The 27,640-nt window shown below is 48.5% G+C and overlaps 1 protein-coding gene across 1 annotated transcript in view; it reads right to left on the reverse strand.

Annotated features, from left to right (window-relative positions):
* DLGAP2 (DLG associated protein 2) overlaps nucleotides 1–27,640 on the reverse strand; it is a 509,882-nt gene that overhangs the window by 51,839 nt on the left and 430,403 nt on the right. The window contains exons 6-7 of the mRNA XM_026508509.4: nucleotides 9,604–9,751; nucleotides 1,818–2,037 (exon numbers count right to left, since the gene is read on the reverse strand). Coding sequence (XP_026364294.3) covers nucleotides 1,818–2,037; nucleotides 9,604–9,751 — 368 coding nt within the window. The remainder of the gene's footprint in view (nucleotides 1–1,817; nucleotides 2,038–9,603; nucleotides 9,752–27,640) is intronic.

Here is a 27,640-nt window from a genome sequence, read left to right on the forward strand (position 1 = left end):
CAAGATCCAGGAGAAATGCTGAATAGAAGCATGCTTTGTGATTTATCTGGTGCATACATCTTGGGAGCACAACAATGTACTTGGGAAAATGATACGTACATAAATTAGAATTTTAGTCTAAGTTCTGCACTGGTTCTCGCATTATCTCTATGAAAACAGTTTTCTTTTTATTCTCTCCATAATGAAAGCTCTAAACACAATAAAGTCATTTTCTACTAGGTAATTATTGTTTCAAAGCCTTTCCGAAGATCATGAAAGTGCTTAATTGTCACTTGCTCATAAGAGACATTCAACAAATATTGGCGAAGGTATCAGCAAAGATCTCTGAAAGTGTGTTTTTTAAAATGCAACGGTTGTAAAGCTCGCTACTTCCCTAAATTTTTAATCTGGTCATTTTCCACAAAGGGCAGAGTGGGAGAGGTGATCCATGACTCTGCTGAGGGGAGTCAGGGACTTCCTGAGAGCTGGGCCACGTGGGAGGAGGGCCAGAGGCTCAGCCCCGCCGCCCACAAAGCCCGCCGTGGTGATGCCTCGGTAACAGTCACAGCCCTGCCCATGTCCACTGAGCACATCCGTGGCTCCACCCTCTCCACTGCCAGGGAGCCGTGTGGTGGGAACACAGCACCCATGGTCCAGTGGGCTTCTTCTGAACACCCCAAGGCTTCACTGTCAAGACATGTCACCAATCCCCCACATGGGTGCCACAGAGCCACACAAAAAGATTGCCGAGGACCCACAGGCCCTTGAAAACGAATCTCTAGGCTTCCTGGATAAGTTATTCATAGCGATTGCTTCTTTTGAACACTGAGAGAACGTTAACAAGCCTGCCGTCTTGGAGGGCTGGAATCCCGGGATGAGCCTGAATGCAGGTCACCCTCTCCCATCTCCAGGCTCTCCCACCACACATTTTCCTCCAGGCTTCCTGTTGCTGATGGGGCGGTGAGACCCCCTTCCTGAGCTTCCCATCCCACCCCCCACTCCGGTCCCGTGCTTGTTCGCCCGGCAATATCCTCGCTATTTCCTCAGACTGGTCCCTTCCCTGCTCCGACGTGCCGGCCACTTCCCCATCTGCCAGGAGCAGGGACCTCGCTCCTCAGCGCGGCTGGTTTCTGAGTGTCTCTGCTTGGCCTTTGTACCAAGCCCGGGGAGCGTTTATTGCTGTGATGTTTTATGGTTTCTCCAGGCCATGTATATTCATTGTGTTACATAAACAGCACAGAGCAGTGAGCTCTCATGCACTAATACTCAGTTTAGGTGGTAAATTTTCAAAGGGGTGGATGTGGTTTTCCATAAGAATGCAAGCAAACTGTGGCACTGAACCCGCAGAGCCCAAAAGGAGCATTAGTGAATCTGCATGAACAATGGATTTGCTCTGAGCAATGAGTCGTGTTTATGGATCTGCCCGGCACGCAGTGGACGCTCAGACTGGACGTGGAGAGGAGGGGCCCGGGAGTTGGGGCACGTCCCCTCAGGTTTGACTGCAAGCTAGCGAACTTTGGTATTTAAAGCACAATCACTGTCCAAATGTCAGCGCTTAAACTTGTTTCCTATAGAAAACTACAGAAGTTACGCTGGATTATTCTAAAGAATCTTGATACCAAGAGATCGCATCCTAAGAAAAAGAAAGGTCAGCTATGAAAGAAATGTGTCAAAACCCCATTGCAAATATGACGATGTGATAAGTGCCATTTGGCAAATGTACCAAACGTTTGGAGAGTGTATTTCACCTGCAGTGAAGAAGCGTGTGCTCCTCTGGGAGGAGACTCCACGCTCGCCTGCACGTATCTCGCTAGGAAGGTCAGAAAGGGCGCCTTTACCTGCTGTGGATCTGATGGTGGAGGCGGTGTTGGAGGGCGTCACGGCCGGAATACATTCATCATCCTGGGAGTAGCCGGCTTGGATGGCTCGAAGGTAACTGTGGCTCCTCGTTCGGAAACATCCGGGGAGGTCCAGGGCGTCCATGGCCTGGGATTCGACTTCGCTAAAGACGGACTCACACACCGACTCGAACTGCCCGTTCATCTCTGCCTCGCTCATCTGGAAAAACAACACGCAGTCGGTGGCGAAACCTGGTCATGTGACCGTGGCCATGTCACCAAAGAACAAGAGAGAACAAAATTCACCCTCACCCTCATACGCTGTCTTTCTAGAGGTGTTCATTTGAGTTTGGCTTGGGGATCTGTTAGGCCTAAGGCATGTCTTCCTGGGTTATTTCTTACCAAACACTAGGAAAAATCATCAATCCCAAGATGCTCCTGAAATTCTGTGCAGCCCGCAGAAAGCCTGACAGGGTGGCGGCCAGGACCGCTAGGTTTGGGAGATGCTGTGTGTGTACAAGGTCAGCATTCAGACGCCAGACCCTGTCTGTGCTGTTCCCAGAGCCTCTGTCACCTTTCCAGGCTGCTCACAGCGGCCGGCTCTAGGTGTGGAGGCCACATACACAAACACACGTTCAGTCTGCTTCTGTGCGTCGTCACGGAAACCCACCACACATCTGGCTGGCGGGGTTTCTGTCCATGTCAACAGGCGTCACCCCGTGCGTCCCAGCTCTGTTGCTGTTTGGCCCGGGACAGAAGCAGACTTGCCTCCTTTGATCGTTTAGCACGGAAAGGAATTACTTGTAAGCCTGCAATTTAATTTCCAGGTATAGAGTCACCCTGGGAACCTAAAAGTTCCAAATGTATTAAAATAAATCTCAAGGCTTTGGACAGGGATGGGATTGTGAGCACACATGCGCGTGACCGCCGGGCTGGCTGGAGGGCCTTCGTGTGGGGTCGATGACTCTGGCCGGGGACATGTTACCTGAGGTTCCCAAGGGGTGATACTCATGCATTTCCCATGAGCCAAACCCAGTGTTTTTAAAAGGGAATCCGGGGAAGTGAAATGTAGTGTCAAAGCCAGCTTGGACAGAATGGGGTGGGAGGAGAGATGAAAATTTCAGGAACGAGAAGCTGAAAGTGATCAGCTGAGGACCGGAGGCTCACGGGGTGATGGGCAGAGGTCCGCGGGGTGAGGCTGTGAGGGTGAGTGCAGGTTCTGCACGAAGGGAGGAGGCGCAGGGCAGAGGGAGCACCTCCTGTGGTGCTCCAGATCGTCCTCCGTCCCAGCCCTCCTGCCCTGGGCTTTCGGAGGAGCCCAGGCCGGACCCTGAGACCTCGTCCCAATTCCCAGGTGGCTTCTCCCTGCCAAGCCCACCCTGCTGCGATGGAGCCCGGTAGTGACAGGTCCCCGCCACATTCCTGCTCTGGCTGCATCCACATCCGAATGTGTCACCCACAGCCTCCTCCACACCCCGGTGACGCTGACCGACAGATACAGACAAGTATGTTTTGACACACCAGATTTGTCATTTTCCTCTGATTGTTCACAGAGTAAAAGCAAGTGAAAGAATCTGATCTCCCCTCTAATAGGAAAACAAACATGATTTTTTCTAAAATCTCTACTTGCAGACCTGAATGTGGCCTTCTCTGGGGTCACCCGGGTTTCTGACACGCTAGAATAATGGCTCCTTTCACTCGGCAAATCTGAGGGTGCCAACCCTGGTCTCTGGTGGTAGAAACGTTGGAGGATGGTGCCCAGCGCCACAAGGACCCACAGCATAAGGGGGAGAATCTCTGGGCTGTGCCAGCAGAAAGGATCAGAGGGAAATTACAGGTGAGAGCGTCAGTCTAAACGGGTCACGGGTTCCTGAAGTTGGAGAGGGACAGATAAACCACAAAACCACGGCACTCCCATCAGGAGCCTCAGCTCCCTGGAGAGCGGGACACATCACAAGCACACATGCTGGTTTGAAACACAGCATTTTTGATGACAAATTTCTTTCACTCCAAGTTTTCCCATATGGGGAATTCCAACAAAAAGCCTCAGATCATTTCATGTCATTTATGTCAAAGATCCATATTACACAGCCTGAAAAGGCCAAAATCTGCATGATGCGGCTTGCGACTGGGTGCAGGATTTAGTGGAAACCCTGCTCAAACCCACTCTCTCCTTGAAGGGGAGAACCATTAAACATACCCTTGCATTTTACAAACAAAAGACTGAAATTTCGCTAAGGACCACTTGTAGCTGGTACTTACAGCGACAGAAACACATCGGTGAGTTTCTAGAAACGAAGGTGTCTTGTTTCTCCCAAAGCAAATAACAAGTAGTCAAGAAGAATCTCAAATTTGGGTCCAGCGAGGAACCGAAATGACCTGCTCTCTGAGAGCTGATGTGTTCACCGAGCCCAAGGAAGATTTGGAAACGTGGATATAATTTTACATGGGGACTCAAACCATGGCTCAGTCCCCGGAAATTGCAAGAGGATGTTAAGCCAATGGCATCAAAGTTATGGCAACCATCCGTGTCCTCTGAAGCTTCCTCGGTCTTCTTTTGTGAACTGTAAACTCAGAAACGCAGTTTGACCTGCTTCGGGACAATGTGGGCACCACGGAACCGACACAGGTAACGTTGGGAAAATTGGGGGGGGTGACAGGGTGGCTGTCCTGTGCGTAGCGGAGGTCGCAACAGGTGGCGCTCCACAGCAGGCATGGTGGGGCATGGCCGTGGAGACCCGGACCTGGTGTATGGCTGGTGGGATGCAGGCTGGCGTGGCCGCTGTGGAAAGAGTATGGCAGGTCCTCAAGAAATTAAAAGAACTACTGCAGGACCCAGCCACGTCTGGGTATCGACCCATAAGAACTAAGCGGGACGAGAACAGCTGTTTGCAGACCCACGTTCACTTGGTGGACTATTACTCAGCCCTGCCCACGGAGGAGCGTCCGACACCTGCTCTGGTGGGGCGGGGCCTGGAGGGCAGGATGCCGAGGGAAAGAAGCCAGTCAGACAAGGAAAGACACTGTGCGATTCCACTCGTGTGCGGTCCCTGGAGGAACCATTCCGCAGACACCAAGACGGTGGTGCCAGGGGCTGGGGGCAGGAGGCTCATGTTCCGTGGGGACAGAGTTGGAGTTCTGCCAGAGTTCTGGCGACAGACTGGGCGGGGGGAAACGCCTGCACAGCACTGTCAGTGTCTTGAACACCACTGACCTGCTAACTTAAAAATGGTTAAGGGGAAAATTTTATTATGGATATATTACCACAATGTTTTTTAAAAAGGATGCATGACAGAAGGAGGCTGTGGTCATGCCAGAAGAGCTTTTCAAAGAGAAAGAGAAAGAAGGGGACCATGAGACAGCGGGCATGGTCAGAAGCTACGGGAAGGCAAATGTCTTCCCTCAGCCAGGACGCAGAGGGTCCCACCCTCCACGCACCTCCAGACCCCAGCACCATACCCCCGGCTCCAGGAAACAGGGCGGGTTGTCAGAATTAGCCCAACCGTGGATGAATGGAAACGACGTAAATGCAGAGACTCAGCCCCGGTGACCTCAGGAGGCTGGGCTGGCTGAGCTGGGAGCTGTCCCAAGGGCGAGACCAGCAAGGAGACAGAGCACGGCGTTCCGCACTGGCTGGAGGCCGCGTCCTGGGCGTCTGCAGACGCTGCTGGAACGATACGGCGATTCCACTAATGCTCCGGGCGCCTTTGCTCCACAGCAGCTCGGCCACGCCTCCCCAGGGACCCCGTGTGTGTGCCTTCTGTCCAGAGCCCCCACCTCCTTCCCACAGAGAGGAGCCAAGGGGAGGTCCGGGGACCTAGCCCTGCCTGCCCCTTCATACCCTGGGAATAAGTAAGGCTCTCATTGCAGCTTGCCCGGGGAGGGCTAGAGCTCATAAGGAGTGTCTGACCCCAGCAATGCCAGTACGTGTGAGCAGCTGGCGTCTGCGTGGTTCTGTGACCCCTCTAGAGTGGGACACAGGCCCTCCACACGTGGGGTGTGGGAATGTGACAAGGTGACACACGGAAGGACGCTGCTCGGTGTGGTGGAGATGGAGGGGACAGGAGGGTGGCTGGGGTGCTATCTGCTCATCTCTGTGGGCGACTGTCGGATGTGACAGGCACAGACAGGAATCTCTGCTCTGCTCTGGCTGTCAGGTGACCGTCTTGAGACTCGGTTCCTCCCTTGCTGCTGGGCGTCTTGCTCCCCTGCGTTCCTAAGTCCCTGCACAGCTGGGAAGGAGCTCCAGTGCACACAGCTGAGGACTGTGTCAGGCAGGAAACCACAGAGGTCATGCCCCGCCGGGTGGCCCCGGCAGACAGTAACTGGCAGAGCCCATCACAGGGATGGGGACCTGCGGGCTCTGCAGGCCACGCCACTGTCACACTACTATTTATCAATGATGTTAGATTAGATGGTCTTACAGTCTTGCTCTAAGTGTGTCTCCCGGATATGAACAACATGGACATTCTTCCATCTACCACATAGACTTAGCTAGACAGACATTAAGGCAGAGCACTGAAGCATGCGTGGGGGGCAGTGCAACCAAGAACAAAGTCCACCGTGCTCTCTGAAACGGAAGGGAACATCATTCTGAGAGTAAAAGCGCCATCTGGGATCCTGTCCGATGAACTGACAAGCTGGTGCATCCCAGAGAACTCAGGAAAGGCCAGCAACAAAGGAGATGCCCAGAGAGCTCAGACACATGTGCCGTCTGCACCGAGACTGGCTCCACGCCACGTCCATGGTTCTGCACAAGCAACATGGATGTGTATTTCTAGCATTTTCCAGAAGATTCCTCCAGGGAAGAAACTGTATGGCTCAAGATAAATCCCCCCGCTCAAGCTGGTCACTGGGAAGGTGTACGTCCCCATGCACCACTGCAATCCCAGACGCTCCCCACTGGCAATCCCACGGCATCAGTCCAGACACTCCACATACCTACAGGGACTCTTCTCAGGTTCGTGAACTCAGAGAAGCCAGACCCGAGTCCAGTGACTCAAGTTCAATCACAGCATGGCTTACAGACAAGCAAGTCTCATAAGAACTCGGATAGACTTTTCATTTCATTTCTGCACCTGAGCGAATGTTGAATATTGAAGAGTGAACTTCTACCAGCTTTAGCCACCAACTGAAATATCTCAGGGACACTGAGGGGTTCCCAGAGGCATCACCCCAAATGCATTGTGCTCCGTTACTGGAAACTACCTGCTCCTCTGGGACTGGTGGGTCACACTGGCCAGGGTTGCATATGGAATTACTACAGATTTGTTTCCAGGGGTGAAACGGCCCGATTCACTGCCAGGGTGCCAGGGTTATTGTAAATAACATTTTTTTTTTCAGAATTAAAAACTGAGTTCAATGTAAAGTCCTATCATAGAACTCATCAATCAGAACAACCTGCAATTCCAAATGTCGAAGTCATCAAAATAAATAACCCCCAACACCCAGCTTGTCTGCAATGGCTCTTATTTACAATGACGAATCTTTTCAGACAGAAAAAGGTACGGGGACATGTGATTTTTACCGATGTAGTTTTGGAAATCCCAGCTTGGATTCACTAAGAACATGGTGTTGAGGGCAGTGCGTGGCTTATGTAGGGCAACCAGGGAAGCTGGTGGCTTTCACGGGACCCCCTGAAGAGCTGTGCTGGGCATTCAGGGGAAACCCGTTTGTTGAGAGCAAATGAGAACAAATGAAAAGCAAAATCAGACCCACAAACACAGGGAACAAACTGACGGTTGCCGGGGAGAGTGGTGGGGGGGCGGTTGAAATGGGTGAAGGGAGTGGGAGTTGCAGGCTTCTGGTAATGGAACGAATGAGGGCAATGGAAGGCGCAGGAAGGTCTGCTACATTGTAACAGTGATGGAAACAGCACAGAGTAGCTACTCTGGGGTGAGCACGCACCATGCATAACGGGGTCCAATCTCTGCTGTGCACCCGAATCTAATGCAACATCAGGGGTAAACTCTACTCAGATAAAAAAGAAAGAAAGAAAGCAAAGCCTGCAGGAGTCACCCGTCTGCAGTGAAATCACCTTGTCCCCTGCTGCAGACGCTGGTGGGGTCACATCTGACTCTAAAGTTGCATTTTGGCAAAGCAGCTGTTGTAACTGGAAGGGAACCTAGCATCTCAGGAAAAGCGTGCGGGAAGGTCCTGCTCCTGGAGGCGGGGAGAGAGGTTGAGGGCGCCTCTGTGCGCACTCTGTTCACTTAGTAACTCCTAACATCAGCTTGGACTTTGTCTATGCTGAAATGGGATGTTTCCCCGATTAATTAGATAATTACAATAATCTAATCGCAGACCGTCTACAGTTGCTATTGCTGTTTTTATTGTTATTTGCAGGGGCATTTGCGGTCGGGCTGCAGCGCGACCCACCACCCTAGTTTGTCCGGGGCTGAGTTCAGTGCTGAGTCCAGGATGTCCCTTGTGTCCAGAGTCAGGAATGGTCCTTTCCTTGTTTTAGGGGGGGGGGAAAAGGGTCACTGGCATTCTCTTTGCCGTAGATGGAAAACTAATCCTGTTTTTAAAGAAAAATAGCCTTTGAGTTGATGAAAGAGGTCATGTCTTTCTTCAGTTGTGGAACAGGGAAAAACCCAGATTGTTCAGTAGAAAAAGTCCAGAGTGCAACTTTCTGATGAGAAAAAACTGTAAAATGAACAGACTCTTGCTTTATATTTAGAGCCTGTGGCAAAATAAGTCTTCAGTGTATTTGAACCCCTGGCAAGCCACCAAAAGCTCATAGCATGAGTCTGTAATCAGGAGTGCTTTTTAGCATTATGCACTACTAGTACTATTATTATTACTATAGTAACAATCACGGCTGGCATTTAGTGCCTCTATGTCACTCTTTACATAATGAGATCCAACGTTCATTAGGCACCTGCCCCGTGTGTGAATGTGTTACATCACCTGTCCCTACAATACCATGCAGCAGCCTTCCTCTCCCCGCGGATGAGGAAAGAGAAGTTCACGATGGTTAAGGGACCCTAGGCTCAGGAGGCAGAGGCGGGCGGAAGGGAGCCGGGCTCTGCCACTACTCTGCAGGAAGTGCAAGAAAGCATTAGGTGTAAGCCTGAGACACTCCCGGTGAGCCTGAGCACTGTTTTTAAAGGCAGCTAAAATTAGTAAGCAACCTGTTTAATTAAAAATTCAAGAATTCAATTCTTATCAATCCTACAGCATATGGTGATTAGAAGCGCCAGCTACTGCTCATTTTGCTCTGGCGTACTCTTTGAAAAGTTCAAACCAGGATGGGAAAGCCTGCTGGGCTCCCTGCCTCTCCAGCAGCCACGCCTCTGCGCCCGATTAAAACACCAAACACCGCCATTCACCCTGGGGCCACGGATCCCACTGGGGCTGCGTAAGAACGGAGAAATAGGGCCTGTGCGCCTCGCAAATGCAACTCTGCACCCCGGATTATTTTCAGCTCTTCTTACTGGACCATCAGAGTTTCCGGACAGGGCTGGGATGGAAAGCCACTGCCGTCAGACCCTGGCTGTCATGGACCTGCCCCGTTTCCCTGAGGAAACCTGGGGAAAGGAAGACAGCCTGAGCTAAGTCAGCAAAGCAGGCTGAGACGTCATCCCTGATTCAGAGGAGGCCAGCATCAGGGGGATGCCATCACAGGTGTCGAGAACTCAGTGTTACAGGGTTCCCGGGTGTGCGGTCGGAGAGGGCTCCAGGCAGGAACCTCACATCTGCTCACGGCCTTGCCCCAGCAGGCTGCAAGGACACGGCTTTAGAGAGCGGACCCGAGGGGGCGGGGGGGGAAGGAATTCCCGACCTGGCTCACACAGCTGGCCTGACTCAGGGTGCTGACGGCTCTCATGTAGCTCTGGTTCCGGGAGCGGAATTTCGGGGAGTTGTAGCTGGCCGAGGGGTCCAGGCTGTGGCCGGCAGGCACGTCGCTTGCAGCTTGCAGGTAGCTCTGGCTAGAAGAGAAAAGAAACGAAGAGAAGAGGCGTTCTGTGAACATGCACGGAAGGGGCAGAGCCGGTGAGGGTCATTCCAACCCGCGCCGAAAGGCCGTTGGAAAGTTTCCAGCTGAATGTGTGTCTTTTGGTGGCCATCCTGGTCTTAGGTCCACACTCTGCAGGCTCAGTTTCAAATGCACAGTCATCACAAGTAACGGGGATGCTCTTTACAAAGCTGCTTTGAGACTTGACTGTGGCCAGGTAATGAAGTTAGTATCGTTCCACGTTAACTAAAAGGTGCCGAAAAGCACTGTAACTCATATAGCCCAGCAGCGGACGTGGCTTCTGAATTTAAGCCAAAAATCTGAGAATCTCTATGGACTCTGAGAAACAAACTGAGGGCTTCAGAGGGGAAGGGGGATGGGGGAAGGGGATAGACTGGTGATGGGTAGTAAGGAGGGCACGTATTGCATGGTGCACTGGGTGTTACATGCAACTAATGAATCATCGAACTTTACATCGGAAACCGGGGATGTACTGTATGGTGACTAACACAATATAATAAAAAAATCATTAAAATAAAAAAAAATCTGAGAATCTCATAAAAATCATGTTAGCTTTTGGCAATTTGACACACTCAGAAAAATAAAAGGAAAAACAAAAGGCTTGCCTTCCATTGTAACTCATGCACAGTAGTGCAGGTCACGCACTGCACAGGGAGAAAGAGCAGGCTGGGAGGTCCACCCCACCTCACCATCACGGTGGACGTGTGCCTCCAAATGACCTCAAAAACCAACGTTCTCTGACCCCCTTCAGGCTCTGCTCTACTGTGTTTAAAGATGGGAAAACTATGAGAGCGTCTGGCAGGCAGAAAGATCAACTTAGCTTAAACTTCTGGCCCACTGAGTTCTCTGTTTCAAGTTCTGTGGAAAATCTTTTGATAATAGAGTAAAAATTCATTCTATTTGATCAAAAACTGGAATTGTAAGACCAGAGGTACTGAAGCTTCTTTCCTCGTTTGGATCACAGTGGGAACATGAAATAGTATCAGTGCACGGGCCCGTGTGTAGAAACGTGTAGAAATACTTGGCTGCTAAGTCTGGCTCCACAGCCAGTTAAAAGTTTGTTCCTTGCTTTACAAAGTAAATTCCTGATATAATTTGTTTTCTCTGTGATTTACTTCTTTCTGTAAAAATGCACCAGCAGAGAAAAACTGGGGCTCAATTCTAAGTTCTGATTAGGCAGAGCCCATTTATTACAGATTTAAAGTCAGTATTTCAGCTAATATTAATAATACTTTTTTACATATTAGAATATAATTTATATTGTAAATTATTATCATGGCAATTTTTGTCTTAAAACCAGGTGTGTAACACATTCCAGCTCCCTTCACTCAAAACAAAACAAAACAAAACGAAAAAAGGAAGAAATTAGCTGTCATACAGTCGGTTCTAATTTTGTCATTTTGGCAGCTAACGGGGAGTAGTGACTCTTTGCCTGGACTCCTGGTTTGATCCCACTGCTCCCCGCTGGCAGCTGCCAGGCCTGACTGCCAGGAAGACAGGTGAGCAAACCCCCAGGCTTGGCCACCTGTTGTAGGTGCGGCAGGAAGCGGCCAGAGTCGATGAGAGCAGCCAGATGCTGACGGACCGCGCCCAGGACTATGCTGTGTGTGGGGCTCAGGACGGCTTGCACAAGTGGGGGGGGGGCACGTGTGCACAGCCGGCCTCAGCCGGCCAGTGTCTGCGTGTGTTTAGTCCAGCACTGCATGCGGGAGCAGGAGCCCGGCAGCCTCTGGCAAAACCTCTGACTTAGGCTCTTGGCCTCACTCCTGACTTTGCAAAAAATGCAAACTTTCTGCATTTCCCCTCTCCTTCTGTTTCCTTGAAATGGCTCATTTCATACCTTGCATTTCTGCCAGTTGGTACTCATTTCTTATTTTCTTGCAATATAATAGCTCCCTTTCTAATACCACTAACTCATCGTCTCAGCACTCTCAGATGAAGGGTCTGAGAGCCTCTAAAAGAAAGACTTGTGTCTGTCTCTGTCTCCATGGTTTCAGCTCTGGGCCAGTGAGTGAAGAGATGTCCTCAAAATGAGAGCAAATGACCCTTTGGGGGCTTTTGGATGGCACTCACGCCTGAGTGACTCTGTGTTTGTGATTCCATGTTTCAAACACGTGTTCTAACTCCCTGTGATCTCTTTCTCCAAAGCTGGGCATGCCATTGACAGGACAGTTGCCACTGTAGAAAGCTAAACACATTTTCTTCTCTTAAATGTTGACTCACGATGGTTAACGTTTGCTACAACTCTTGTGCTGGATGCCCTGCAAGCATTTGCCGTCGCACAAACGGGACACTGAGTCATCGGTGCGGGCTCACACAGATGCGTGGCAGAGCTAGACTGTGCCGGCAGTCTGTTCAGAATCCGGGCTTTCAGCCCCAAGACCGTAGCTGCTGAGTCATAGAAGCAAAGACTCCCAAAAGTATGGTCCTTCATTACCATATATTTTAAATAGTTCAAAAAAACCCCTTCAGCCTCACTAGGCTTAATAGAATTTTTTATATTGTAACGGTTTAGCTTTTTACAATACTGCCGTGTCCCAGGAAGCCAGCTGTCCATATAAATCACACACCTGGAGGCTGAAAATCAGGACCCAAGTCTGAGGAGCACAGGTGGGGTTAGAAGCCGGCAGCAGGTGCCTTCTTCTGCACAGAACACGCGCCCCCCAAGCCCCCGGGACTCTCACTCCAGGACAGCCCTGTTCCTCCATAGAAACCGTCCTAGGAATCCCAGCTCATTCTGAAATCCCCTCAAAGCCCCTTAGTTATTCCCTCAAACTGATAGTTCCTACTTTAGGATCCTAGTTGCTAGGGGGAGAAATAGATTTTCACATATAGCTCAATCGTGACTATTTCCTATCTTCATGACGGCTGGTCTGAGGGACGGGAGGCTGGAACAGGCCTGAGCCCCGAGGCTGGAGGGGGGACACGGAGCACTGTCGCAGGTCACCACAGGGGAGCCAGAGAGAGGGAAAGGAAGGTCCACCTGCAGACGTCCTGGAGTCAGCGAGGTGGGAATGGCCCCAGACAGAGCCATCCGGGGTCACAGACACCACCAGGGAGATGGTTTTTGTGGATTTGGGGCAGAAACCAGATGGCAGCAAAGGTGAAGAAGTGACAGCGTAAGGGGCCATTCTGAACAATTTGTTGAATCTGTCCATGATGAGGAGAGCGCAGGGGTAATTTGAGAAAAGTTGTGAGTTTTGGGGGATGGGTCAATGTATTTTTAGAAAGTGAGGATGCTGTGGGAAAGAGACCCCAGGAGGTGGCGGAAAGAGCCCCCCTCCACGTGAACGCAGCACTGCATGTGTGCTGGGCCCCCAGGGGGTGGCGGGAACAGCCCTCCAGAGTGAACATAGCGCTACACGCACGCTGGGCCCCGCGTCAGGTGATGGAGTCCCTCAGTGCACACAGCAGTTCGTTCTCCGGAGTGCATGTGTGGGGGCCAGCCTATGTTCACACCCGCGCGAGCCCACGTGTCCTTGCAGACAGTTTCTACTCTCAGTGAGCATCTGCAAAGTGCAGCTCGTGGTAACGGGACTTAACGTGGAGAGTTTACTGAATATCACCGAATATTCTACGCGACAGGCGTAGAGTGGTGCCCAGCACAGGGCGAGCACTTGGTTGATGGTAACAAACGTTACATTTCATTTGTCGTCAGAAGGCCTGGATGTGGGGAGGGAGACCCAGAGTAGTGGTTCTGGATTTTCTCCTCTGGAGTTTGGTTGAGGTGTCTCATCTGGTGAGAAGCCGATAGGGGAGGGGGCTGCCAGATGGGGCCCCATTTTCCCCTGTGAGATTCTGTCTCAACAAAACATTTCAACTGTTTAAAATTTTTTGAAAAGAATAAAAAAGAGATTGTCCCCCTAAAATAGAAATCCCAGAACGGAGCAATAAATACCCACTCCGTTGTTATTCACGGAAACCAAGTTGGTGGAGGTGGGATGTGCAGACCTCCGGCACACAAGGCAGCCCGCTCCGTGCTTGCTGCAGCCCCACGCCGTTGGCGGGACTGCGTGCTGTCCTTCCGGCCGCAGGCGCGGCGGTGTGTCCCGCTGGCCTTTGCTTTTCATTCCATCTCTGTATCTTCTTTGTGCCATGACTTTTCAACTGCCCCACTGTAAAAACTGGATTATTTGGCTTCGTATTTTTGTTCTGTTCTCCGTGTATTCTGTGTTCGGATCCTTTGTCAGCAGCATTTTCCTTCGGCCTGTGACTTGCCTCCTCCTGTTCTTCCTGGCGTCTTTGCACGAGCGGAGTCTCACGTGTGGTGCTCAGGGTCACTTCCCTGCTGCGTTGACGTGTTCTGAGTGCTTCTTAACCCGGGAGCTCTTGCCTCCCAAGGGACACCCCATGTCCGGGGACAGTGTGGGTTGCCACACTTGGGGGAGGGGCAGCTACTGGTAGAAGTCAGAGATGGTGTGGGAAAACATCCCGTAGTTCACGAGGGGGCTCCCAACAGGAAAGAGCCGCCTGGCCCCAAATATCGGTAGTGCTGAGACTGAGAAACCCCGGTCTACTTTTATACCAAAATCACACTGTCTTAAGGTCAGATTGTCTCCAGTCAACAGCAGCATAATGCAGTCTCTTCAAGTGCACACTGAACGTTCACTACATTAGACTAGACTTTGGGCCATAAAACAGACTTTAACAAACGTAAGAACAGAAATCACACCAAGTGTGTTGTTGGACCATAATGACATTAAACTAGAAATCAATAACAGAACGGTTTCTGGAAAATCCCCAAGTACTTGGAGATTAAACAACAGTCTTCCAAATAACCTGTGATTCCAAGAGGAAGCGTTTGAATGGAGACTAGAAATACCGTATGCAGGTAAAGGGGGGGAGGCTGGGACCACTCATCGTCAGAGACAGCAGCATGAGCTCATCCTTAGCCTAATGGAGATGCAAAGATCATCTCAGACGCGCGTGTACTCGCTCTGCCTGCTCAGAGGAGCCGGCCACGTGTGTGCCCGGTGCCTGCATCTGGGCTTCCAAATACCATCCCCCTAAGCGGAGATAGGGATCCTTGAAGACATGGTGGATTCTGGGGCTGGGACTGGGGAAAACATCAGAGAGTGTGAGCTGTCCAACTTTGCTCTTTCTCAGGATTGTTCTGGTTCTTCCAAGGTTCTTTGCATTTTCACATATACTTTAGAATCTTCCTGTCAGTTTGTCTAAAAACCGAGGTTGCTTTCAATAGCATTGGCTTTGACTGAGGTTGCCCTGAGATCACACCTCAGTCTGGGGAGGATTAACATCTCAATATTGAAGTTTCCATCACCTGCTCATGTCACTAGTACCTAGTTATGTCACTCTTTAATTCCTGGGAGCAATACTTGGGGTTCTCAGGGTAGAGATTCGACAGTGCTGTTGAGATGTTTAAAACCCACTTACAAATAACAGGTGTGGGCGAAGACGTAGAAAAAAGGAAATCCCCATGCACTGTTGGTGGGAATGCAAGCTGGCACAGCCACTGTGGAAAACAGTAGGGAGGTTCCTCAGAAAGTTAAAAATAGAGCTACCGTATGATCTAGTAATTCCGCTCCTGGGTATTTACCCAAAGGAGACGAAAACCTGTTGTTGAAGAGACATCGGCACCATTCCGAACAGTAGCCAAGACAAGGAAGCAGCCCGTGTCCATCCACAGATGAGCGGGTAAAGGTGTGACGTATATATGTATAGGTACCCGTATGTATATACGCGGATGGGTACACGCATACACACACATTCATAGATACACACACACACTGGAATCTTAGCCACAAAAAAGAAGGAAATCTTGCCATTTGCGACAACATGAACGGACCTGGAGGATGTTACGCGGAATGGAATACGTCAGCGAGAGAAAGAACAACAGCATAGGATTTCACGCATATGTGGAATCTGAAACAAACAAATGAACAAACACACAAAACCCAGAAATAGGCTCCTAAGTACAGAGAACAAACTGGTTGTTGCCAGAGGGGAGGGCGTCGGGGGAATGGGCGAAGTAGGTGACGGGGACTAACATTTCCCAATTGTTCATCAATGGCCTAAAGAAATACAGTTGGCTTTTATATATTTTGCTAGGGCCCTGGCCTTGGTAAATGCCATTATTTGTTCTAGCATTTGTTTTGTACTTTTCTTAGGTTTCTGTGTGAATAATCTTTTGGTCTGAGAATAAACAGAATAGAGTTCTTCGTTTTTCATCTCGATGTTCTTTGTCTTGCTTGCCTTAGTATTGGCTAACCCCCACTCTAATGTTAAGTAGGAATGGTGAGGGTTGGTGTCCCACCTTTTACCTAATCTTAATATTTATATATATATATTTTAAAGATTTTATTTATTTATTTAACAGAGATAGAGGCAGCCAGCGAGAGAGGGAACACAGCAGGGGGAGTGGGAGAGGAAGAAGCAGGCTCCCAGCGGAGGAGCCTGATGTGGGGCTCGATCCCATAACGCCGGGATCACGCCCTGAGCCGAAGGCAGACGCTTAACCGCTGTGCCACCCAGGCGCCCCTAATCTTAATATTTATATTGATTCTATCTTTTATGCAACTATCCTTCCTCCAACTGAAGAAGCTCCCTTTTATTCTGGGTTTGCTGAGAGTTTTCTTTCTTCCTCATGTCTTGATAATAATCCTAACACGTTTCTTCTTTATTTGTTAATGTGGTGGGTCCCTTCATTGATTTTTTTGAAATTTATTTATTTTAAAAAGATTTTATTTACTTTTTTATTTGAGAGAGACAGAGAGAGAGCGAGCAGGGGGAGGGGTAGATGGAGAGGGAGAGAATCCCAAGCAGACCCCACCTTGAGCACAACGCGGAGCCGACCCAGGACCCCAAGACCACTACCAGAGCCTCAACCAAGAGTCAGATGCTCAACCGATCGAGCCACCTCGGCGACCCTCCTCCATTGATTTACAGACATTAAATCAACCTTGCATTCATGGAATAAGTCCTATTTGGTCATGAAGAAACTATACTTGGTTCTTTTTACATATTATTGGATTTGGACTGTTAACATTTTGTTAATTTAAAACAACGTATCGGTCAGTAATTGCCTTTTTTTGGGTAACATTTTTGGTGTCAGACTTACACAGCTTCATAAAATAAGCTGAGAGGTATCCTATTCTTTCGCCCTGAAGCTAATGAGTTTGTATATGATTTGTGCTTTTATTCCTTTAGGGTTTAATGGGATTTACCAGTCAAACAATTGTGGCCAGAAGTTTTCTTTGTGAGAATGCTTTTAACAGTGAATTAAGTCTTCCTAATACACAACAGAGCTGTGCAGATTTTCTAGTTCTTCTGTGTGGGTATGTTTTTCAAGGAATTCGTCCAATTCATATAAGCTATAGAATTTATTAACACAAATTTGTTTATAGTTTCCCCTTATTTTCCTTTTAATCTCTGTTGGATCTACAAACACTTCCTTTTCTGTTCCTAATATTTATAATATGTGTTTTCTCCCTCTCCCGTTTTTTTAGGTGATCAGTCTTGCTAAGGGTTTATCAACTTTACTAATCCTTTCAGAGAACCAATATCTGGCATTGCAAATTTTCTCTATTGTCCATTTTATATTTTACTGATTCTCCTCTTTATTATTCCTTTCCTTCTTTTAATTTGGATTTAATTTGCTCTTTCTTTCTTTGCTGTTTAAGGTGCTAAGCTTAGATTGCTGATTCTAAGCCTTTCTACTTTTTTAACATAAACATTTAATGCTAGGAACCCTGCTTTGGCGGCACACACACGAACCTTCACAGCTGGATATTCACCGTCATTTGGTTCTAAATAATTTAGTTTCCCTTGTGATTTTTGTCTTTGTTTTTTTTTTTAAAGATTTTATTTATTTGACAGAGATAGAGACAGCCAGCGAGAGAGGGAACACAAGCAGGGGGAGTGGGAGAGGAAGAAGCAGGCTCCCAGCGGAGGAGGCTGATGTGGGGCTTGATCCCATAACGCCAGGATCACGCCCTGAGCCGAAGGCAGACGCTTAATGACTGTGCCACCCAGGTGCCTCAGTGCTTTTTGTCTTTGGCCCATGATTTATCCACAAGTGTGATATGAGCTTTTCTAGGTATCATATGGTGTCCTCTAGTACTCTAATTTCACATATATTAGTTTACTTTTCATTATTCCATGTATTACTGAGGCTGTGTCTTCCCCAATATTTTACCTCTCTTTTCTTCAGCTTGATTCATTTTCAAATACCAAAAATGTTTCCTTCTGCTTCCTCAGTCTGCTCTTAAGCAGTGAATTTCTCACTTTAGACCGTGTACTCCTTTGTTCCTGAAATGTGAGCTGGTCCTTTCCACCGTCTGCTCACTCATCAAGACCATCTTTTCCTTGAAGACATAGACCTTCTAATGGCTGATTTCAAGTTCTTTTTGGATCATCCACACATCTGGGTCATGTCGGGGTTCATCGTCACTGTTTCTTGCTAGCGAGTTTCACTTTGCTACAACCTTGCATGGCTTTCTTCTTCTTTCTTGGGTACAGCGGAGAGCGTTGATAGAGACTCTGGATCCTGTCATCTTCCTCTGAAGAGGATTGATTTCTGTGCTGGTGGATCACCTTGAACTGTGGACGCACGGTTATACACATTCACGGGATGGATCCGTGGAAAGCGCCAAGTGTTTAGAGTTTAATGTTCCCCATGTTTTAGATAACTTGCTATTTTGGACACCATGATTCGCTGGGCTTCAATCCTAAACTTTTAATCATCTTCAGTGGGTAGCAGCTGAAAGCTAGACTTGGTTCAGGGGTCAGCAGTTTACACAGATGTTGGGGTTCCCCATTATGGCTCCTTGGTTTCTGTCTTGTCCCTGCCCCCTAATTCCTCCTGCCACTCTGGAAACCCCAAATCCTATTCCTTAATATCCAAATTCATGACTGCAGCCCTTTGCTTCAATTCTTACTGTCCCATACCATGAGGAATAGAGGAAGTGCTCAGAAAAGATTATTATAAATGTGGATTTCACTGAGTGTGGTCCCTTTTTCAGTGTTTGAAGATCATCTACTTCCTGCCTGCTATTGCTGTCCTGTATTGTTTATATTAATATAAACTAATATATATTAATATAACAGATATATATAGTTGATCCTTTAACAACACAGGGGTTAGGGGAACCTAATTGAGAATCCACGTGTGACTCACCCCAACCCTACTAATAGCTTAAGGTTGACCAGAAGCCTTACCAATCACATAAACAGTTGATTAACATATGTTTTGTATGTTTATGTATAATATGCTATATTCTGACAATAGCATAAGCTAGAGAAAAGAAAGTGTTATTAAAATCATAAGGAAGAGGGGCGCCTGGGTAGTGCAGTCGTTAAGCGTCTGCCTTCAGCTCAGGGCGTGATCCCGGCGTTCCGGGATCGAGTCCCACATCGGGCTCCTCCGCTGGGAGCCTGCTTCTTCCTCTCCCACTCCCCTGCTGTGTTCCCTCTCTCGCTGGCTGTCTCTCTGTCATATAAATAAATAAAATCTTAAAAAAAAAAAAAAGAAAATCATAAGGAAGAGAAAACACATTTATAGTACTGTATTTATATTAAAAAATCTGTGTATAAGTGAATCTGCATGGCTCAAACCCATGTTGTTCAAGGGTCGACTGTGCATATTTGTAGCAGATTTATATAATATGCTTCCAGAGCTTGTAACTGCTTTCCGGAGGAGAGTTAGTTCTCCAGAACTCCTACCCATTCAGTTTTATTTTTTAAAGTTATGTTGTTACGGTGGCACTTGTCACTTGTTTGGCTCACTGACATCTCAATCATTTCATTGTTGTTTAGGGAATTCACCCCTGGGAGAGTCTGACTCCTATTACAGGATCACAGGTCGGGCATTTCTTCTTGCGGACTCCCTTAAAGCTACAGTATGGGGACATGATCGACGTTCCTTCAATGAGATGCCTTTCCCAAGGCTTGAGGTGACAGCTAAGTAGGACCCATGTTGTTGACAGCAACCATGGAAGCTGCTGGGTCTCGTTTACAAGGTCTTGTTTATAAAACTACTGAACAGTAGTTCAGACGTCACTGCCCTTGTCCTGCCCAGGGGTGTCAAAACTGTGAGGTCTTTGCACAAGGGGGTTGGAAATAATGGTCTTCACGAAACTACTTCAGAGGTGAGGTTTATGTCCCTGGTTGCAGAGCCTTCAAACTCACTTCCCTTTCCCTTCTGGAGATTCTCAGAGATTTCCCATATTCTTTTCATAAACTTCCTTTCTACTTATTTAAAGAGTCTGCTTTTGAGCTCCTTTATGAGTCCTGGGAGAGTTTGCATACGATCCTGCCAGTGTTCTGTGCGATGTTGGAGCTGTGAACGCTGGGCTGTAAGTGCTCAGAGTGACCGTGGAGGCCACACCTGAATTTATAGGGAACGGTATCTCTAAGGTCAATCCGGCTCTGCTGAAAGGCTCCCTTGGGTTCATTTTTACTGAAAGTCTTTAAATTGGCCTCACTACCAATATCTCTATGAGGAATTGTTGAGTACAACCAGAATAGAGAGTATCAATTTAATTCTTTGACATTTAACAGTTCTGAGGTTTTTTTAAATTCAATGTGCTAACATCTTTCCCTATAATTTTTTTTTTCCAAAGAGACACAAAAGAGAGGCCAGTATTAGTGAACTTCTATAAAGAGCTGACATCAACAGAGAGGAACCCAGCGGTGTGAAGACCAACACCAGGCGGGAGTGAAGCAGAAGAGACCCTCTAAAAAGGTTTTCTTCTTCAGCATTAAAATGCTCTCCCCAAATAGGTTTATCCAGCAAAATGAGTCATTCATCTAACAAACATTTATTGGGTGCCTATCACAGAAACAAGATGATTGAATCATTGCCCCTTGTCCTCAAGGAGCTGGCTATGCCGCCCATAAATCTTAATGGAATTGGATTTTCTGAAGGATGTGTTTAAAGAGATCCAAAGTCTTCCTGAAAATCTCATCTTTGTCCTACTACAACTGCTTTATAGTTCAGCTTCTGAAATGTGCTTTAAAGGAAAGGTGGCAATATTATGCAGGGGAATATGAATTAGACTGCACTTTAAGGAAAGCAGAGTGTTCAAAAAAATCAGAGAGAAGGGTTGGTATTAAGGAAAAGCTCCAACTACTTATCTTCCATGTACGGGTGTCGATATATCAATATTAACAGATGTAAATATGTTGAGACAGATGAAAAAAATCTGCTCTCATTACAAAATCATGTGTCTGCATGTAAGCCTTCAGACATTAAAGTAATGAATAGAAGTAAGAAAAGAAAAATTTTAAAATAAGGGATAGAATTTTATATAGATATTGAATGTTTATACATATAGTACAATATAGTGTGGAATCCATTGCACACTTATATTATTAAATACTAAATGAGGCACAGCCACTTTAAAAATGGGTCTGACATCTCCAAAGGCAAGAGAAACAAAAGATAAAATGAACTTGTGGGACTTCATCAAGATAAAAAGCTTCTGCACAGCCAAGGAAACAGTCAAAAAAACTATGAGGTAGCCCACGGAATGGGAGAATATATTTATAAATGACACTACAGATAAAAGACTGGTATCCAAGATCTACAAAGAACTTCTCAAACTCGATACACGAGAAACAAATAAGCAGATCATAAAATGGGCAGAAGATATGAACAGACACTTTTCCCATGAAGACATACAAATGGCTAACAGACACATGAAAAAATGTTCAAAATCATTAGCCATCAGGGAAATTCAAATCAAAACCACACTGAGATACCACCTTAAGCCAGTTAGAATGGCAAAAATTGACAAAGCAGGAAAGAACAATTGCTGGAGAGGATGTGGAGAAAGGGGATCCCTCCTACATTGTTGGTGGGAATGCAGGTTGGTGCAGCCACTCTGGAAAACAGTGTGGAGGTCCCTTAAAAAGTTAAAAATTGAGCTACTCTATGATCCAGCCATTGCACTACTGGGTATTTACCCCAAAGATACAGACGTAGTGAAGAGAAGGGCCATATGCACCCCAAAGTTCATAGCAGCATTGTCCACAATAGCTAAATCGTGGAAGGAGCCTAGATGCCCTTCAACAGATGACTGGATTAAGAAGTTGTGGTCCATGTATACAATGGAATATTACTCAGCTATCAGAAAGAACGAATTCTCAACATTTGCTGCAACATGGACGGCACTGGAGGAGATAATGCTAAGTGAAATAAGTCAAGCAGAGAAAGACAATTATCATATGATTTCTCTCATCTATGGAACATAAGAACTAGGATGATCAGTAGGGGAAGAAAGGGATAAAGAAGGGGGGATAATCAGAAGGGGGAATGAAACATGAGAGACTATGGACTCTGAGAAACAAACTGAGGGCCTCAGAGGGGAGGGGGGTGGGGGAATGGGATAGACTGGTGATGGGTAGTAAGGAGGGCACGTATTACATGGTGCACTGGGTGTTATACGCAACTAATGAATCATCGAACTTTACATCGGAAACCGGGGATGTACTGTATGGTGACTAACATAATATAATAAAAAAAAACATTAAAAAAAAATGGGTCTGGACGTTCCCTGAAGGGTTAAATGTAATTCCACACGATCCAGCAATGCTACTCCCAGGTATGTGTCTAAGAGAAATTTGTCCACACACACATTTGTGCAAGGATTCACAGCAGAATGACTCATAATAGCCCGAATGTGGAAGCAGCCCAGATGTCCATCCCTGATGGGTGGTGTAGCCATGCAATGGGTGTCACTCAGCCATAAAAACAAGACACACACTACAATAGGCCTGAACCTTAAAAACATAATGCTTGGCGCAAGAAGCCAGACACAAAAGGCACATATGATAGGCCCACATTGACAGGCAGCTCCCAGGACAGGCGAACCCAGGGAGGCAGCAAGCAGATTCGTGGTTGCTAGGGGCCGGGGGGCTGCCTGTCAGTGGGCACCGGCTTTCTTTCTGGTGTGAAGATATGTTCTAAAAGTGATCACAGGGAACACTGCACAGCTCTGAATATGCTAAAACTGTTGAATTGTGAGCCTCAGATGGACGAATTGCGTGGTGTATAAATTATCCCTTCATAAAGCTGTTCGAAATCAGATATGAACAGTGCTGTATATAGTTTTCCATCATTTGGGTCATAGGCTCTCGGCAGCTCCCAGAGAGGATGTCGTACGGGTAACAGTCACGGGACTCTTCCACGAATGCTTCCGTTGTCCTTGGTGTTGGTTATGATTCTCCAAGGAAGATAATCTGATAATCTGATAATCAAGCTTGTTTCATAAAGCAAGAAAATCTTGACTGAGGGGAGACAGAACGCCCCCAGGTACAGGGCTATGATGCAGTTGAGATTCAAGCACAAAGATCTCACACCCCCAAATGTGCATATGTTACTCTGTATCCTATAGAAGCATTTTAAACATTTGCAATGGATCATCACAACTGTTTGGTAGGTTAAGATGAGCACAAAGCAGTGCCTTGGTTTGTTTCCAGAACAGAGAGCTGCCCTTCCAGGGCCATCACTGGCTCATGCGCCCGACTGAGTTACCAAAGGACCTCGGGCTCCATGGCCCCCTTAGAAAACAGAACATAGAGTCAGCCGGAGTGTGGGGTTTGCAGGGGGGATGGAATGGCCACACAAAAGCCTAAATTGCTAGATAAAGAAGTCCTGTACTGAAGGCGCATTTTAGGCAAACAAGGATGGAGGAATTTTCTAAAGCTAATGTAGAAAGTATGGGCTAGTCTCAGTAGGTGGTCAGATTTGGGCATTCAGGAGAAATTCTCGCTGTCATCTGCTTTAAGTTATGAACAAAGAAAACTGGGGGGAAGGCGGAAATTGCATGGCTTCTCAAGGATGTTATAAATCTTACCCTCTGAAAGGAACTACAGTTCACCATCCACATGAGTGGTGACAGAAATGCAAATTAAGCGTTTCCACCAGCTTCCCCTTTAATTATTCAGCTCCCCGGAAGAGAGAAGGGATACATGTTGAGAAGAGGAGATCTGAAGCCAGAAGACCTGGATCTGAAGTATGGATTTCATCCGTGTCTGTCCTTGCAGGAGCTGAGCAAGCCACTAATACTCTTGACCCACACTTTCTTCCTTGGACTGGGAAGGTGATGACGATCCCTTCCTGGTAAATCAGGGCTTGTTTGCAGGGTCCCCGGAATCCAGGCAGTGGAGAAGGGGGAAGCTCACTGCAGTGTAATGGCTCCGCCCACTCCTGCTGCTGGTGCTTCTGACTACATCACAGGGACCCCGCGGCGGCACTGGGCAAATGCTGAGCTCCCTGCCTACCACAGAGAGCTGTTCTTGTGCCTAGACCCTTTCATTATGATTCACAGCTAGGCTTTCTTCTATGTTTGAGATTTTCTTTTAAAACCAAGTAAACAGGTTTTATCTTTATACAGATTTCTGACAGTTACTGGTTTATATTTAAAGGCTAGTGTCAAGGCAACAAGAAAATATCCACTCAGTGGTTTTGCAAATGCTAACCTAAACCCAAATCCCCTGGGTGCTTGTGAATAATGTAGATTCCTAGATCCCATTCGCAGAGATGGGTTTAGAATGTTTAATAAACATTCTAGGTGATTCCACTGGCGCGGTCGATGGACCAGGCCACACTTGAGAAACACAGATCTACTTGGATACAGGGATAGGGGACCCCACTGAAAGACCTTTTAAAGAATCTGCATTTTTATCCATTACATCCACAAATAATAAACACACGAATGAAGCATCTTTCCTGTGGTGGTAGGAGATAGGGTTTGCGTCTGCATTATCAGCAAGCCGGAAAGCATTTATAGCAGGTTACACAGCCATGTGTCCTGGAAAATAAGCCTCCAGCCACGTGTGAGCTGAGTCTACAGTGTCTGCCAAACCACAAAGCAAACTTCAGTTATTCATCTGTGTGGTCACCTGTTCCAACTTCGTTAGGCACCTGCTCTGTGCCCCTTCATTTCAGGCACCGAGAATGGAGCCACGTAGCTCTGGACTGGCTGACATTGGTCCAGACGGAAATGCGGGATGGGGGCGGCCCCTGGTATCCCGCGTCAGGATGGAGAGGCAGGACCAGGAACACTTTCTGCTGAGGGGAACTGACTTTGGTAATTTGCACTGGATCTCATCAAATATTAAATGGTCAGATACTGCACAGAAGTTTCCTGCCTGGAGAACGCTGGGGCAATAGGCAGGCTGGCTCAGAAGTGCCCTAATGCACCTGCCGCCTGGATCCCCCAGACAATCATGAAGACAGGAAACACTGCTGAGCTCTGAGTTGGGCACAGTGCCCCATTCGAGCAGGGGGAGCAGGACAACAGACATCGTATAGCTCCTCACACCGACGTCATTAGCCAGGACATCGGGATGAGTGATTCAGAGGGGTCCCCACACTCAGGCACGTGGCTCCTAGAGACTCTGAATGGGCTGTGCATTCCAGCAACCGGATTTCCGAGTCCCCGGAAAACAACTCCAATGTTCAGAAGAAGTCTGACAAGTAGGACAAAAAGAATATTGCTGGCCAGGCCAACCAACTTCTGTGGCGTAGAACTAATAGCGGATACGTTAGCGAGTTAATTACATTACACATCAGTGAATTCATTTAATGAATGTATCACCATTCATTAACTAGTTACCCATTTACTTACTACTTACTAAGCAACGACTACATGCGTGTCACGGTGCCAGGCACAGAGAGAAACCGAGCACAGCCACGTGTGTACGGAGCTTACCTTCCCAGGGGGAAAGACAGGTGACAGATAACAGAAACTACCTAGTTTCTGATTGTGATGACCAAAGAAGTTAGAGCCACATTCAATCGCTCCTTTATGAGGCAGTCAGCAAAAAGAAGTAAAGTAAGGGAACTCTGAAGATAATGAAAAACTGGACACATCCCCTGTGATGGGACTCAGCCCAGCCTGGGAATGGCCCGTGGCCTGGGGAGTGAGTCCTTCCTGTCCAGTATCCCTCTCCGCCCCTCCTGGATTCTCCAGAGTGGTTCCTGAGAGGATAGTCACCAGGGCCACAGAGGCCAACCAGCCCGGTGAGCATGGCCGGAGAGGGACATGCCAGTCCCCACGTGGACTCAACTCAAGTTCAAAAGCACGAACCCCAGAGCGCCCCAAAAGGTCTCTGCCATCCCTCTATGAGTCTACAGTTCCTTCTCTCCTGGCCTCCTATCCAGAATCGCCATTTCATGGTCCCCTTCTCTATACGCCCCACCTGCCCCCTCTGCTTTCTCCCTTCCTGACAAGGACTAGCACTGGGGGAGCTCTCAGGAGTGCCCCTCACCACCTGTACCCACCTGTTGGGTTGTGGGACCGATTCTCCCAGACCCACTCTCTCCATCCCAGGACCTACCTTCCACCCCCATCTCTCCATCCCAGGACCCACCTCCCAGACTCACTCTCTCCATCCCAGGACCCACCTCCTCTGCCCCCATCTCTGCGTCCCAGGACCCACCTCCCAGACCCCCCCATCTTTCCATCCCAGAACCCTGCCTCCCCTGCCCCATTTCTCCATCCCAGGACCCACCTCCCTTGCCCCATCTGTCCGTCCCAGGACCCATGTTCCCTGCCCCCATCTCTCCATCCCAGGACCCACCACCCACCCTCATCTCTCCATTACAGGGCCTATCTCTCCATCCCAGGACCCACCTCCCCTGCCCCATCTCTTCATCCCAGGACCCACCTCCCAGCCCCACCTCTCCATCCCAGGACCCACCCTCCTGCCCCATCTCTCCATCCCAGGACCCACATCCCTCCAACTCTCTTCATCTAAGATTGTGAGGATCCCTCTTCTCTGTCTCCCAGGCCCAAAGCATGCTTCCTCAGGGACCCCTCTCTCCTTATCATACCCCCATCCAAGCCCTGACGATATTCTGCTGTGCCTACTTCCAAAATATCCCTAGAATCTGGCCACTTCCCATCCGACCTCAGTCTGCCCCGCTGGGGAAGCTGCATGCTCTGTGTGAGGAAGGCGGGTGCTGCATAGCTGTAACTGTTCTCCCTGCTCTGCCTTGTGGCCCTTCAGCCGAATTCCATTCCAGGAGCCAGCATCCTGCCAACCACGACTCTGTTCCCGACCCACCTCCATCAGCGGCACGCCACTGAGTCTGGTGCTACCGAGGGGGGACTGTGGCCTTCTCGAGCGCAATGTTCGCGAGACCCCTGCTGAGTCCAAGTGGCCAGACCCCCACCCTGGACATCTCATCAGGCTCCTCTCTCCTCTGAGGCCCCCCAGGTGAGTTCTGCGCGCCTGGCCTGCCTCTAGCAAGCATCCTGCTAGGTTGGTTTAGCCAGCCCCCACCCCGCGACCCCCCACCCCCTATGTCTCCTCTTTGTAATTTCCCATTGTGACCCCACTGGCCTCGTGACTGTAAATGCCCCCTTTTCCCTCTTGTCTTCAGAGTTGAGCCCGACCTCCCCTCACTGCAGGGCCCCATCCGCTGTCCACACACCTTCTATGATGGTCCTGAGTGAAGTCTGCCTTACCGCGTAACGTACATCATGAATACTTGTCCCCGACATAGATTATTTTGCTCATCTGCTCAAACCACTGGGCTCCCTCTGTCCCTCAAAGTAATATGGCAACAGATGGACAATAACGTGACTTCAGGGCCTCCACATTGTGCCCCTTCCCCAGTCTCCTTGCCTCCCACCTCACCTCCTCCTCCTGGCTGGCTCTGGCGGTTTTAGATCTTGCTTCTTCCCCGATTCTGAGGCATGTTCTTGCCTCAGGCCATTTGCTTCCCGTTCCCCTGCCCATAGCTCCCTCGTCCAAGAGATCCACACAGCCAGCGCCCTGTGTCCCCCCAACCATGCTAGTTCAATCCCCAGAGCACCCCTCCCCCCCACTCCCTACACAGGCCCGCCAGACCCTAACTCCGCTCACGGCA

Source organism: Ursus arctos, unplaced genomic scaffold, assembly GCF_023065955.2.
Source record: "Ursus arctos isolate Adak ecotype North America unplaced genomic scaffold, UrsArc2.0 scaffold_27, whole genome shotgun sequence".
Lineage (NCBI taxonomy): Eukaryota > Metazoa > Chordata > Mammalia > Carnivora > Ursidae > Ursus > Ursus arctos.